This window comes from Engraulis encrasicolus, chromosome 5, assembly GCF_034702125.1.
Source record: "Engraulis encrasicolus isolate BLACKSEA-1 chromosome 5, IST_EnEncr_1.0, whole genome shotgun sequence".
Classification (NCBI taxonomy): Eukaryota; Metazoa; Chordata; class Actinopteri; order Clupeiformes; family Engraulidae; genus Engraulis; species Engraulis encrasicolus.
In genome coordinates this window covers 28,790,668-28,805,667 of record NC_085861.1, presented here as the reverse complement: position 1 = coordinate 28,805,667, position 15,000 = coordinate 28,790,668, and the positions used below count along the sequence as shown (strand labels likewise).

Here is a 15,000-nt window from a genome sequence, read left to right as displayed (position 1 = left end):
CATTTACCATTATTTTTTTCCTCATCCTTATGCCGTTTTTCTCCTCTGCCATTGCCTCAGGAGATCTCACAGCTGGTTGTGCGTGTCAAAACAGCAAATAAAAATTGGCAAGTGCAGCAGTTAGAAATAAACAAACAAAAAAGCTAAACTGCTATCTCCGCGTTGTGCTTTGGCATTAGGATAAGGAAAAAACACAAACACACACACACACACACACACACACACACACTCGTGTGTCTCCATCAGTCCTCGTCTGACCGTTTTATGTTTTGACGTGTTTCTTATATTTCTAGATGATCGCCACAGGGTAAAGCTACATCCTTTGCTGGGGGACCCCAATTCAGACTACATCAATGCCAACTACATAGACGTGAGTACCACACAAGGCCAAGGCTGCTTTGTGTTGCGGTAGATGAGCTGTGCTTGTTTGTTTGTTGTTCCCCCTTGTCATGAAGCCTTGGGAGTTGTTCTTTTCTATTTGCTTTCCTTTTTGTTTTCTTTTGCCCCTGTTGCTGTTGTTGATTGTGGTTTCGATAAGCCTTTTTTCATGACCCCTTAAGACCTTGTATTTTTATGAAGCTGTCATAAGGCTCAACAACAGGGTTGTGATGCATTCCGAGCTTTACAGAGACTGACTGGGCTATTTCTACATACTCATGATTTCCGTTTTAAAACCCTTTTCAACTCCATAGTACGCAGGTGAATCATAAATGATTCAACAATTATCGTATGGAGTACGTTAGATAGTTTGTGAAGGTTTACATTCATCCAGATAATGTTATCCAAAGAGTTAAGTTGTAGGCAGCTGGACTTCTACTTGGAGATGGAAAACAGGTTCAAAGCTTCATCCATTTTTTATTGATGGAAGAGTAAAATGCAGGAGTTGCATCCTGTGCATTGTGAAACTTTGACCTTTTTCATCCTACCATGACCATAGTTTTTATGCATGTGTACACTGTACAAGCGCGGCCATGAGTATGTACAAAAATGGAAGCTTTTGAAGAATTACAACCCTGTATTTACAGGGTCTCATGAGCGCTGGGGTCATTGAACGTTGTAGCGTATTTCCTTTATGCTTCTGTGTTTTGGCTTTGTTTTGTTGAGGGCTTTGAGGTGTGCACATTATATATGCAACATTATATATGCATTATATATGTAAGGATTCTGAACATCACATATTCCTCTCTCTCTCTCTCTCTCTCTCTCTCTCTCTCTCTCTCTCTCTCTCTCTCTCTCTCTCTCTCTCTCTCTCTCTCTCTCTCTTTCTATCTCTCTCTCTCACTTTTTGCCAAATGATTGCAAAAAACACAAGTATATGTTTAAGCTGTGTTCTGGATAATTTACAAGTCCGACAGGCGGACAAAGATGCGTCCGTCTATGCACTCTGCCGCCTTGTGGACACATGAGGGAATTACACTTAGAGAATGCGTTTCAGACGGACAGACTGACGGACAGATTGACCGACGGACGGACGGACATACCCTCTTATAGAGATGCTAGGATGTATCTAAAAATGAGAATTTACAAACCTGAACACAGAAAAGTGTCCCAGTAAAGGTTCCCTCCAGCTATGCCAACAGTGCTGTTAAATTTAGGCTCCATGTGTAGGCTGTTAATAATGTTGGGGCAGCCATGTTCGGCATACCCTCATGTGTAGTGGGTTGTCTTGCTACAGATCACTTATTGGGAATACATCAGATGATAAAACAATGACAACAATAAACAAAAGTCTTTAGAAGAGTGTTTCTCAACCGGGGTGGCGCACGTCCCCCTCAGGGGTGCCGCCGAAACATGGCTGACGGTATGTGAAATTGACCTAAATAAATAAGTAAATAAATTATGTAATATAATACATATTTGTTTAAATTAATAATGAATGCTTAGTCAGTGGGATCTTTCATCTACCATTTACGCACAATAAAGTATACTTAGGTCGCCCCAGTATGGCCTACACATAGCCTGTCAAAAGGTTGAGAAACACTGATTTAGAATAACTGAATAATAATCTGTATTAACACTTTATTAACATGAGTTTGATGTTTGTTTCTATATCCAGTGTCTTCATCTGCAGCTGTGATGTGTCTCTTGTGTTAACATAGTATTTCTTACCCATTTACAAACATTTGTTGATTATTAGTTGATTAGTTTACAAAGTGATTCTAAAGCTCTTTAGCCACTTTTATTCCAAAGTGTTACCCATTAAAGAACAATAAACAAAAGCAGAAGTTAAAGTTACACTCGCTGTACATGTGTCGTGTGCCTACTTATCAGCATTAATTACAGTATGTCTAATATTACATATCAGTTCAATGCAATGCATTTAAAAGACTCCTTTACCCAAAGCAACTCTGAAAAGGACAGAGTCAAGCTGACAGAACTTCATATGATTACAGAGTAAGCAAGGCATTGCGGAGTTAAAATATCTTGTGTGAATGTAATCCAGTAATAGAGAGAGGGAGAGAGAGAGAGAGAGAGAGAGAGAGAGAGAGAGAGAGAGAGAGAGAGTGAGAGAGAGAGAGAGAGAGGGAGAGAGAGGGAGGAAGGGAGAGGGAGAGAGAGGAAGAGAGAGAGCGAGAGAGAGAGAGGAAGGGAGGGGGAGGGAGAGGGAGAGAGAGAGTGCGTGTGTGCGTGTTTGCTTGCGTGTGTGTGCGTGCTGGAGTAAGAAGCGAGAGAGAGGAGGAAGGGGACAGGCACTGTGGCATGATGTGACTAGTTTGTGACAAGCAACCCAGCCCCTCGTTGGGGTCTCAGCGTGGCATCTTGTCACCACCACCACCTCGTGTCTTCATTAGCTTCACACCTCTCCGCCTTTGCTCGACACCCAAGCAGACAAGTACCGCAAGCCAGGCAACAGCCATTAATGCCACCCTCACTACACACGCAGATGCCAGTGCTCAAACATGGAGGTTTGGCTTTGACATGCTAGTGGCGCTCTTCTTCTTTCTCCTCCTGTTGTTGCCCGAGTAAGCGATGCTCAACTGCCTATCCAGAACTGTTGGAGCAAAAGATTTAAGCAATTTTGGTTTTGTCTTGTTTTACTTTCATGTTTGGTTTATTTTATTATTTCTTGCTAATAAGACAATATCATAGGAGCGTTTTGCAAGGTATGAACTTTCACCAGTGCTTATCTTCTCTCCATCCCTCCTCTTTTAGTGCATTCAGGCCGACTGAGAACCGTGCTGGAGCCCGTTCCCGCACCTAATCGCGAACCAGCCGCCGTGTTCACGCCACAGATATTTGCGTTCGCGAACCGGAAAATTGGTTCGCAATGCGAACCGGAAAATTGGTTCGCAATGCGAACCGCAAAATACTAGGTTTTTCTCTGCGAACCGTGACGACAGCGTGGTCGTCAGCAGGTTCATCCGGATAACACAGTCACGTGCGGAAAAAATTCAGAGCCCGATATGAACACTGGTGGTTCGCAGACAAACACTTTAGTGCCGAAAGTAACAGGTGCGAGCACCGACACCGGCTCCGTTCTGGTCGGCCTGAAAGCCATATTAGTGAGATCTTTAGCACCCCACTGCGTACAGTACAGTACGTATGCCTCCTACATACAGCACAAAGCACAAACTCCACAAACCAACCTCGTCTTCAGCCTCTGTTTTATTAATAGACTTGGAAGGCATTTCATACCAGATCGGGATGATAAAACCATTTTTTTTTTGGCATAGGGCATCAAATCTGCTTGAATTAAAATAGATAGGATTGATGGTATCGGCGCAGAGGTGAATCGAGGCGGGCGAGGCTGGGATATGTGATCCCAGTGGTTGGCGGCAGGATGGTAGGGTCGGTTGGGTTGTGTTGTGTTGGGCTGGGCTGGGTCATTCAGACAGGCAGGCAGGCAGACAGGCAAACAGGCAGCTGGCTTCTCCTTTTCTATCGACTTCTCCTTTCGGCTAAAAGCCACTGGCCAGGTTGCCTTGACACAGGATCCACTCCACTGTGTGTGTGTGTGTGTGTGTGTGTGTGTGTGTGTGTGTGTGTGTGTGTGTGTGTGTGTGTGTGTGTGTGTCTGTGTCTGTGTCTGTGTGTGTGTCTGTGTGTGTGTGTGTGTGTGCGTGCGTGCGCGCACGGTTGTGTGTGTGTGTGTGCGCGTGCGTGCTCGTGTGCGTGTGTGCAAGCATTCATGCATCCACGTGTGTGTGTGTGTGTGTGTGTGTGTGTGTGTGTGTGTGTGTGTGTGTGTGTGTGTGTGTGTGTGTGTGTGTGTGTGTGTGTGTGTGTGCATGTGTGGCTGTGGGTCTAAGGCTCTTTGAAAAGAAAAGGCTCTGTGGTTGCACATCAAACAGCCCTTCCACCATGCGGGGCAGAGGATTGCACTTTCAGAGTGAGCAGGTCTTTAGGTTCAGATTCTTGGGCTATCGATTTGTACCATGTGCTCATGAAAACCACAGAGTTCTGTCTCACCTTTCCGAACACACTGTATCACAGTGCCCTTGTAAAAAACAGATCCAGACAACTCTCTTAGTTTTTTGTTTGTTTGCATTTCCACCACTGAACCACATTCAATTATATGTCTTTGTTGTATTGCACTCATGGTGCGCCCTGGATTTAAATGTTGATGTCTGAATACAGTATTTTGTTGGTACAGTCAGTGTATCACCTCCTTAGAGAAGACGTTTTCAGCTCTTCTTTGTGCAAAACTGAAAAAGAGCCTGTCTGTCTATCCACTGCTTTCTTCTTTCCTCTTTTGTGAGATGAGGCCTATTTACTTGCTGAATAGATTTCGACTCAAATACGTATGAAGGCGCCTTTGGAAATTGTTATTGATTACTCAATTATTGCATCTACAGTGCATGTGTTTGCTTCTGTGTGTGTGTGTGTGTGTGTGTGTGTGTGTGTGTGTGTGTGTGTGTGTGTGTGTGTGTGTGTGTGTGTGTGTGTGTGTGTGTGTGTGTGTGTGTGCGTGTGCGTGCGTGTGTGTGTGTACTGAATGGCACTAAACCATATATCTTGTAGAGAGTTACTTGTGCACAATCCCTGGTGCTGAACAAAAAGATTACGAGAGGTCGAAACGTCATTGCCATTGAATGAATGAATAAAAAGAAGAAAAAATGACTTAAAGTGTGCGAACCTTTTTTCAAAAAATACTAAACCATATATCACCAATCACCATAATTTCTGAAGACAATCGAATATATAGTGGAAGTGGGATGCTGCTTTGACTTGTGTCTAGAATTGACATATTATAACAAATTAATATAATAATAATAATAATAATAATAATTGTATTTGTATAGCACTGTGTCATACAAGGCATGTAACTCAAAGTGCTTAACAAATGGAAAAAAAAAACATTTTTAGAGATAGATTTAAAAGGAGAGGTATAGAGGAGAGGCAGAAAAAGCAGGAAGGCAGAGGAAGAAGAGATAGACAGAGAATGTAGAGTCATAAGGTCAACGTAGGATAGGACCAGGATTCTTAGATGTGTAAGGTCCATAGTGGCTGGGCCTATCATAAGTCATAGATAGTCACACAGAGATTGGGCGCTCAGGTGCGGCCCCTGGTGGCATCAGGGGTGAGGAAAAACTCCCTTTCGCTTGATTCATAGTTTGTAAGGGAAAAAAAAAAAAAAGCTCAGTGAAGTCTGAGAAAAAAAAGACCCCCTATAGTCAGGAAGAAACCTCAGGCAGAGACCAGCGGCCACCTAGGGGAGCCCCCGAGTAGTAAGGGCGCTGCGGCAGCTGGGACACTATGACGCCTTGGCAGCTAGGAGTTGGCGAGGATGAAGAGGTGGGTCTTCAGCTTCTTCTTAAAGGAGTCGACGGAGGTGGCTGATCGGATCTCGATGGGGAGGGCGTTCCATCTCTTGGGCGCATAGCAGGCAAACGCGGCGTCGCCGATCTTCTTCTGCGGGGGGGTGGGGGTCCTTAGCAGCTTGGCATCAGTGGACCTGAGAGCTCGAGCAGGGGCATAAAAAGAGAGCATGTCTGAGATATAGCTAGGGGCAAGTCCATTTAATGCTTTAAATACTGTGAGCAGAATCTTAAAGTCGATTCTGTATGAGACAGGTAACCAGTGCAGGTCTGCCAAGACAGGAGAGATGTGCTCTCTCATTCTGGTTCTTGTTAGGATTCTTGCCGCAGAATTTTGAATGAGTTGCAATTTGTCAATTAATTTTTTTGGGAGACCAGAGAAGAGAGCATTGCAGTAGTCTATCCTACTGGTGACAAAGGCATGAATAAGTTTCTCAGCGTCTTGTTGGGGGGCCAAGCCGCGCACTTTGTTAACATTTCTAAGATGGAAAAAAGCAGATTTTGTTATCTTGTTGATGTGAGGCTCAAAGCTCAAATCCGAGTCTATGACCACACCTAGGCTAGTAACCTTATCTTTAATGTGTATGCTTAGGTCACCTAGGCTTGAGTGGAGTTTTGCACGTTTTTCCTTAGGCCCAATGAGCAACACTTCAGTTTTATCCTCATTTAATTTTAGGAAGTTACTGTTCATCCAATCTGTGATGGCAGACATGCATTTAGTCAAGGCATGAATGGCAGTGGTTTGGCTAGGCTCGACAGAGATATATAGTTGAGTGTCATCGGCATAGCTATGAAAATCAACATTGTGCTCTCTGATGATGGAGCCCAGTGGCAACATATAGAGAGAGAAGAGGAGAGGGCCCAGGCAACTACCCTGAGCAACTCCAAAAGGCACATCATACTTGTTGGAGACGTGTTCTCCGATGGTGACAAAAAACTGCCTTCCTGTAATATATGTTTTGAACCACTCTAAGACGTGACCGGACAAGCCTACCCAAGATTCAAGGCGGTCAATTAGTATGTTGTGGTCTATCGTGTCAAAGGCGGCACTGAGGTCGAGGAGGATAAGTGCTGAAACTTTGTTTGCGGCAGTGCTGAGCCTAAGATCACTTATTATTTTGGTTAGTGCTGTTTCGGTGCTATGGTTGGCTCTAAAGCCTGATTGGAATTTTTCCAAGATATCATTCCCAGCCAGATGTTGATTAAGCTGTTTAAATACAACTTTTTCTAGTACCTTGCTTATAAAGGGGAGGTTTGATATAGGTCTGTAGTTGTTTAAAGAATTCTGATCTAAATTTGTCTTTTTTAGGAGTGGCTTTGCCATGGCTGTTTTGAATGAGCTTGGAAAAATGCCTGTAAGCATAGAGGTGTTAACAATTTGCAGTAAAGGTGCTGCTAAGCAACCAAGTATGTTTTTTAGCAGATGTGTGGGGATCGCGTCAAGGCTGCAGGTAGACTGCTTACTTTCCCTGACTATTTTACAGAGGTCGTCCTCTGTAATTGGACAAAACTTTTGGAAGCTCTCAGGTCTCCTAGGGGGGTTTAACCCTCCCCTCGGTGTATCGCCTGAGTGGGCGACAGAGATTGCTGCGTTTCCACCTTGGATGCCTTCTCTAATGTCGGCAATCTTTTTATTAAAAAATCTAGCAAATTCCTCGCACTTGGCATGTGATGCTGCATTTAGGTTGTTATTGCTATGTGTTGGATTAAGCAGGTGGTCAATAGTGGAAAAAAGAACTTTCGCATTATGCTGGTTGTCTGTTATGATTTTGGAAAAATATGCTTTTCTCTCTGAGCGTACCGCATTATTGTAGGAGGAGATCTCATCCCTAAGGGATTGTCTATGGACTTCTAATTTAGTTTTCCTCCAAAGACGCTCGGTTACTCTGCATTTTCTTTTTAAGGCTCTAAGTGAGTCATTCATCCAAGGTGAATACCTAGCTCTGGTCCTTGTCGTCGTTCTAATTGGAGCTATGTTATCTAGAATTCCTCTTAAGTTGTTGTTGAAGCTATCAACCATTTCATCAGGTGTGCAGTGACCATTTAGTAGGTCACCCGATTTGATGAGGTCTGAAATCTTAAGCTCAGCAGAGGCATTAATGCGTCGTCTGTGAATGACATTGTTGGGTGTGCTAATTTGTGTTGAAATGTCAAAATCAAAAAACACACAGTGGTGGTCGGAGAGGCCGACGTCCGTGACCGATATATTGTTGATATCAAGCGCATGTGAAATAACAAGGTCAAGTGTGTTGCCTTTCCGATGGGTAGGCTGTTCAGTGACATTCTGGACGAGACCGAATCCATTTAATGTGTCTAAGAAAGACTTGGCTATTGCGTCATCTGATTTATTTACGTGGATATTAAAGTCGCCAGCAATTATTGCTTTATCATAGTTAGTAAGTACGTCTGACATGAAGGTGGAGAAATCAGATAGAAATGACGAAGAGAATTTCGGTGGACGGTACAGAACAATAATAATCAGTTTGAGGTTTGCTTGGACCCTCATTGCCATGTATTCAAATGAAGAGAAAGAGCCCAGATTCATCTTAGTACAATTAAATTTGTTGGAGAAAAGTATGGCTACGCCTCCGCCTCGTTTATTTGGTCTCGGGGCGTGAAGGAATTTGTAATCGGAAGGGCAAGCCTCAATAAAAGTAGCCGCCCCGTCGTCTTTAAGCCATGTTTCGGTAAGAAGCATGAAGCTTATGTTTTTGTCCGAGACCAGCTGGTTTACTACGAAGCTTTTGTTGGTCAAGGACTGCACGTTAAGTAATGCAGCATTAACATTCAAAGTAGTAGAGCTATTGTTTATGCGTTCAGGTGCAATCGTAATTAGGTTGTTGTGTACACAACCATAGGGTTTACATCTGCGAGCTTTCCTACGGGTAGTGACAGCGTGGATAGCTAGTGGAGTACTCTCTGTTGGGCACGCAGTGTCTAAGTTGGTGTAGTGCTTTGGATTTAAAACACCTATCAACCGCTTGTGCAGGAAATCACTATGTTGGGATACAAATGCCAATATAATGTGCTATTATTTGGTAGTTTGGGTCATGTGCCTAGACAGGACATTAGCAGGCAAAGAATGCTTGGCTTCCCAAATATGAATGCAAAAAACTAGCCTGGCAAGCCAGACTAAATGTGAGATTAAATGCAAATATTTAGTCTGGACCCGATCAATTAGACATGGGAAGATTGTTGATGGGAACAACCCGTTGTGTTTCGAACTGTATCTGTGCCTATTGGCCAAGGCTTTGTCATCACTCCTTCAAAACCCTGTCTGCTTTTACATCCAAAGATTCAAAACAAATCAAAACAAATATCCTGTGTTTTGATTGGTCTGCCAGTTTCAGGGCATAGGTCATTGTCCGAGGCTAGACCCACTCGCAAGCAAACATAATTTTGGCTGCTGGTGGGTGGGGCTAGTTTACTAGGCTAGCACAAGACCTACTAAAATATTGGGTAACACTTTACTTGACATTTTCCTGCATAACACATTCGGTAACACTTTATTTTAGGGATACATCTATTAGCACTAATACATACAATGTGCCTGTATAACTAAGTAACTTGTAAGGCATGTACAAAGCAAAATCAAACATTTGTTAGGCATGTATTCGCAAATGTCTTGTTCATGCACAATAAGGGATTTATTACCAATTTCACCTTAGTAAGGACCTAGTAGACCTTAGCATTTACTTAGTACATGCGTTAAAAGTTACATATGCAGGCATTAACATTGTATGTATTAGTGCTTATAGATGTATCCCTGAAATAAAGTGTTACCACATATTCATAGTAGCTGTTATAAAGTCTGCATAAAGCATTCATGATTGTTTCATGACCCATTGAAACCTTTCATGAACTTAGCGGACGGAAGGACAGCAACTTGTCAAAATAAAAATAAGCAAAGCAGCATTGTGGGTTTTGTTCTGAACCCTCAATGATAACTGATTTTGAAAAGTTACTGTCCTTTTGTCTTCCACGTCTATGAAAGGTTTGGTATGAATGTCTTTCGAAACAGTCTTGAATCCTTCATGCAAAGTGTGTAACAGCTGCTTTGAATGTGTCATGCAGCGACACGTCAAGTTAAGTGTAACCAAATATTGTTTAGTATGATCAATAATTGGTAGGCGATGCATGTGGAGAAGAAAGTGCTGTTTACATCCTTGAGAACTATACTATGTCCGGTCTCTTTGATCACTGTTTTTCCAATAGTCTAGGTCATGCCTGAGTATCTTTGCAACAGGTAAATGTGTGTCTATGGAAACTCAATTTTGAATCGTGATCACAAATAAAGAAAGAAGCAAAGTGTGTGCATGTGTCTGCGTGTGTGCGTGCGTGCGTGACAGAGAGAGAATGTAATACTAAAAGTAGGCCTACATATCTCTCTCTCTCTCTCTCTCTCTCTCTCTCTCTCTCTCTCTCTCTCTCTCTCTCTCTCTCTCTCTCTCTCTCTCTCTCTCTCTCTCTCTCTCTCTCTCTCTCTCTCTCTCTCTCTCTCTCTCTCTCTCTCTCCCCACTGTCAAACACAGAAACAAACACAGTAGAGCTTCTGTGAGTGCTGTGCTTTTAAGTAACAGCTTCATCATCTTCATCATTGTGTGCTGCATTTATTCAGCTTAGCCTAGTGTACTTTTAAGCCCAATACTGAGTGGTGGTTTATTCTAACCAGCAAATTAATTAGGAAAAAGCACACAGCTTTCCGTCATAATATCAATCCCAGTAGATCAAATAAATGGCCGTCTCTCATTTCACCCCTAATTCAGTGGCAGGAGACAAATTTGTTTAATTAAAACTATGGGGGAATATTCAGCAGTTCTCTCTTAGAAACCATGGCAAAGTAGGCGGCTAGAGTTTTATCATCGTTTTATTCTATTTTCTCTTTTCTAAACAGGCACTAATGATGTACCTATCGAGCCTGTGTTTCGTGACTCACAACAGTGTTCCATTCCAGTGCAGAAAAAGGAAACGTAAAATAAAAAATAGTAAAATAAATTAAAATATAAAAAATAGAGTGAAAAGGCCTGGCTTGGTCCAGTGTTTTCTCCTTGACTGATTTCTTAACATAAGGGTAGATGAGTAGAAGATGGCAATGTGTTTTTTTTTTCCCTGTAAGCATTCATGTCCGGATGCCCAACTCAGTGCAGCTCTGTGTCTGTGTCGATTGGCACAAGGAGGGTACTGTGGGCATTGGCATTAGACTGGCACAAGGACAGCCTTTGGATAGCCTTACCCTGGCAGAAAGAGTGGGCGCTCAGGAGAGACAACGAGAAGAAGTACTGATTCATACGAGTGGGTGAAAAAGACAATGGGAGGGATGTGAGCGTGTGTTTGTGTTTGTGTGTGTGTGTACCCGTGTGTGCGTGTGCGTGTGCGTGTGCATGTCTCATAACCTCTGTGTGTGTAGGCGACTTACACAAAATCAATGTGCCCTTTTGTCAAAATAAATGTTCTATAAAAATATGGAGGAGTCTGTAGGATGACTGAAAGATACCAATTTACCAGCTATGCCATGCAAATGCAGTACTCACCAATGTGTCATTCTACCCCAAATTTCCACTCACAATCATTTTAATCCTTCCATTAGTAGCTGCACTCCCTATTTCATCCAATGTAGGTAGGATTTGGCCTTGAGTGATTGACAGACACCAATTTACTTTCCCTCTCTAGGAGATGTAATACCTCCTACTCATCCATGTGATATTCAAGCCATCATTCCCTCCCTTTCTCCTTACCACTTACCCATTCCAGAATGTATAACATACTTTATACGCATTACATTTTGCAATGTTAACTTTAAATTTAATAGTGTTTTTCTCGTTGTAATATTCTTACAGTATTAAACCAACATTGCTTAATGTACTGTGTACCCATATAGGAAAATGAAGAAGTCACACTGAATACGTTGCTTAGATAATTTCAGCACCAAGGACAGCTCCCAAGTCAAACAACACAGTTGACTTCAAGCACGTAGGCTACATAATATTTAGTGGGAACATATTTAGATGTCTACTTTCTACCATGTTGACCGTCTTGAGGAGAAACCCGTTGTGTGTTTTGGAGCTCTGCCGAAGATATTCGGCCATGAAACAACTTCCTGTGGTCAATGTTTTTGCAGGCACAAAGTATGCAGTTTTTTATGTATTCACTATATAGTACGATACCAGTTATAACACGTAGGTGGATTGCTTGTTTGGAAACTTCTCTATCTAGTCATTTCTATCTATCTAGCATCTCTCTTCACTCTCACAGTGCATAATCTACCATTGGTGTCTGTAGTTTTTCAAAGCATAGCTTCTCTGCTAGCATATCACATTAACTGTCGTGTGACTGTGTCTGTGGTGTCATATCCATAAGCATTCTGTCTGCAGCATGTTTTACTTTGCAAACCATTTTCCCTGCCACTTCCTAGCGAATGAATGTGTCTGTCATTTTTCACACATGCCAATGTGTCTGCATTCTTTTGCACACTGGCTAGTTTTTGTACCAACTCTGTCTATGCCTAGGAAGTGTATGTGTCTGTCTTTTGCACAATAGCTAGCCTTTATCAGCCGTATGTCTAGTCAGTCTGGCCTTACGTCGAGTGTGTGTGTCTGCAATCTGTTTCATAGAAGCTTGCCTTTTGACCGTGGTTTCTGATATGAAGTAGCCATTAGCTTTATAGACTTCCACACTCTAGCTAGCCACTCTAACTAGCACTGTATGTTTTTAGTCCGTACGGCATTAGCACGTGTACGTGTGTAATTTGTTTCACCGTAATCTAGCCACACATTTCTCTCACACTAGCTCACTTTTATGTCTGTTGCCTGTCGGTAGTCTGTGTAGCACTAACAAGCATATGTCTGTGTGTAGTCTGTCCCACATGAAGTAGCCTGTGTGTCCGTAGTCTGTGTAGCACTAACAAGCATATGTCTGTGTGTAGTCTGTCCCACATGAAGTGTCCGTAGTCTGTCACATTAACCTTAGCCTCTGTCTCTCTTCTGTTTCTCTACTCTCCCTTCCTAACCTGCTTCACTTTGGACCCTGTAGATTCGGATAAACAGGGAAGTAAGTACTTTGCTGCTCTTTCTTTTTCTTCTCCCTCCTTTCTTCCCCTCTTCTTCTCTCTTCTCTATTTGTTCCCTGCCTCCCTCCATCCTGTACTCCCAAACCACTTGCTCCACTCTCCGCTACCTCTTCTCGCCATCCTTGAGTTGTAGTGTGTGTGTGTGTGTGTGTGTGTGTGTGCGTGCGTGCGTGCGTGCGTGCGTGCGTGCGTGCGTGCGTGCGTGCGTGCGTGCGTGTGTGTGTGCGTGTGTGCGTGCGTGCGTGCGTGTGTGTGCGCGTGTGCGTGTGTGTGTGTGCGTGTGTTTGACTTATTCAGAAGCAGCACAAACAGATCCTTTCTCTTTCGGTACACAGGATTGATTGTGCTCTCTCTCTCTCTCTCTCTCTCTCTCTCTCTCTCTCTCTCTCTCTCTCTCTCTCTCTCTCTCTCTCTCTCTCTCTCTCTCTCTCTCTCTCTCTCTCTCTCTCTCTCTCTCTCCTATATACCCCACACCCTTCTTTATCCATCCTTTACCCCTTCCTCTTCCCCTCTTATCTCCCTCTCTCCTCCTTTTCCCCCTGTCCCTTTGTTAGTCACATCATTCTTATTAATGTGCATGTGCGTGTGTTGTGCTTGTGTGTGTGTGTGTGTGTGTGTGTGTGTGTGTGTGTGTGTGTGTGTGTGTGTGTGTGTGTGTGTGTGTGTGTGTGTGTGTGTGTGTGTGTGTGTGTGTGTGTGTGTGTGTGTGTGTGTGTGTGTGTGTGTGTGTGTGCGTCCGTGAGTGCGTGTCAGGAAAGAATGTGTTTTTGTGTAACGTTTTTTTTTTATGCATTCATACATCCTTAGTTCTCTTCCTTCCCCTGCTACCTCTTTTTAGTTCTGTCTTTTTCTGACTCTGAATTTTCTGTCATCTATCTATCTAACTATCTATCTATCTATTTATCTATCTATCTATCTATCTATCTATCTATCTATCTATCTATCTATCTATCTATCTTACTGTCTTTCTCTGTCTATGCCTGTCCCTCTCTTTCTCCCCAACTTTTGCTCTATTCAGTCACATTTTGACCAAAAATGTACCATGTGACACATGCAAAACAATTAAGCATAGCACTTTTTTTTTTTTACAGATCATCCATTTCTGAGTTAGCACAGGGTAAACATAGGTGATATGCAGTTTGCATACAATTAAGAATAGAAAAGCACAAGTGTGACACTTACTGTAATTTACTCTATGGCATTGGTGCATAGACACAGCTTTTCCCATGGTAATGCCCAGAGCCGCATTGAAATAACATGCACTGTTTCAAAAACATATGCAGCACCATGCAATACGTACACTTGGGTGTTCTGAAACAACAGATTCTTTGCTCATGTAGTTACAGTATCTTGGTTGCTTGACCCTGGTGTAAGCACATGCTCTGTTTGCAAAGGCACAGTGACACTCTGTTTAGAGTTTGCACAAAGTGCCCAAGATATGACTGTCTATGACAGCCTTCCAAAGGCTTTACAGGCACGTGTCCTCACGCATCCCTTTGACAGTATTTGAGTGGATCTTGACTGACTTTGTATGTGTGTGTGCGTGCGTGCGTGCATGCGTGTGTGTGTTTGTGCATGTGTGCGTGCACGGGTGGGTGCGAATGTGTGTGTGTGCATGCGTATGTGTGTGTGTGCAATAGTATGCTACTAACTGTTTTATTCTGCAGTGAGATTTTGGCTGCACATATGACAGGGTTTCAGATAAAAAAAAAGGATGAGTGCTTCTTTTCAAGAGCAGCATTCGTCTCCTTATTTTCCTTAAACCTAAAATGAGAAAAATGTGGATATATGCATGATAGAACTAATAAATACTCTTTTCACAAAACACAATAGCAAATATACTCTTTGTGGCTTTTCATATCGTTCCATAGCAACCATTTTGTGTAAATTATTTGTCCCGCCGTAATGACTCCCTAGTAGCTCTTTTGTGGCTGCATCATTTTAGCATTCCAGTCTCATTCAGCAGCTCTCTCAAAGTGGTTTCACAGACAAGTGCATGTGACTGTGTGTGTGTGTGTGTGTGTGTGTGTGTGTGTGTGTGTGTGTGTGTGTGTGTGTGTGTGTGTGTGTGTGTGTGTGTGTGTGTGTGTGTGTGTGTGTGTGTGTGTGTGTGTGTGTGTGTGTGAATGTTTGTGTGTGTGTGTGTGTGTGTGTGTGTGTGTGTGTGTGTGTGTG

The 15,000-nt window shown here is 42.9% G+C and overlaps 1 protein-coding gene across 8 annotated transcripts in view; it reads left to right on the top strand.

The window, feature by feature from the left end:
- Nucleotides 1–15,000, top strand: part of ptprub (protein tyrosine phosphatase receptor type Ub) — a 177,247-nt gene that overhangs the window by 108,948 nt on the left and 53,299 nt on the right. For all 8 annotated transcript variants that reach the window (XM_063199066.1, XM_063199065.1, XM_063199063.1 and 5 more), the window contains one exon: nt 294–370. In XM_063199066.1, the coding sequence (XP_063055136.1) occupies nt 294–370 (77 nt within the window). The remainder of the gene's footprint in view (nt 1–293; nt 371–15,000) is intronic.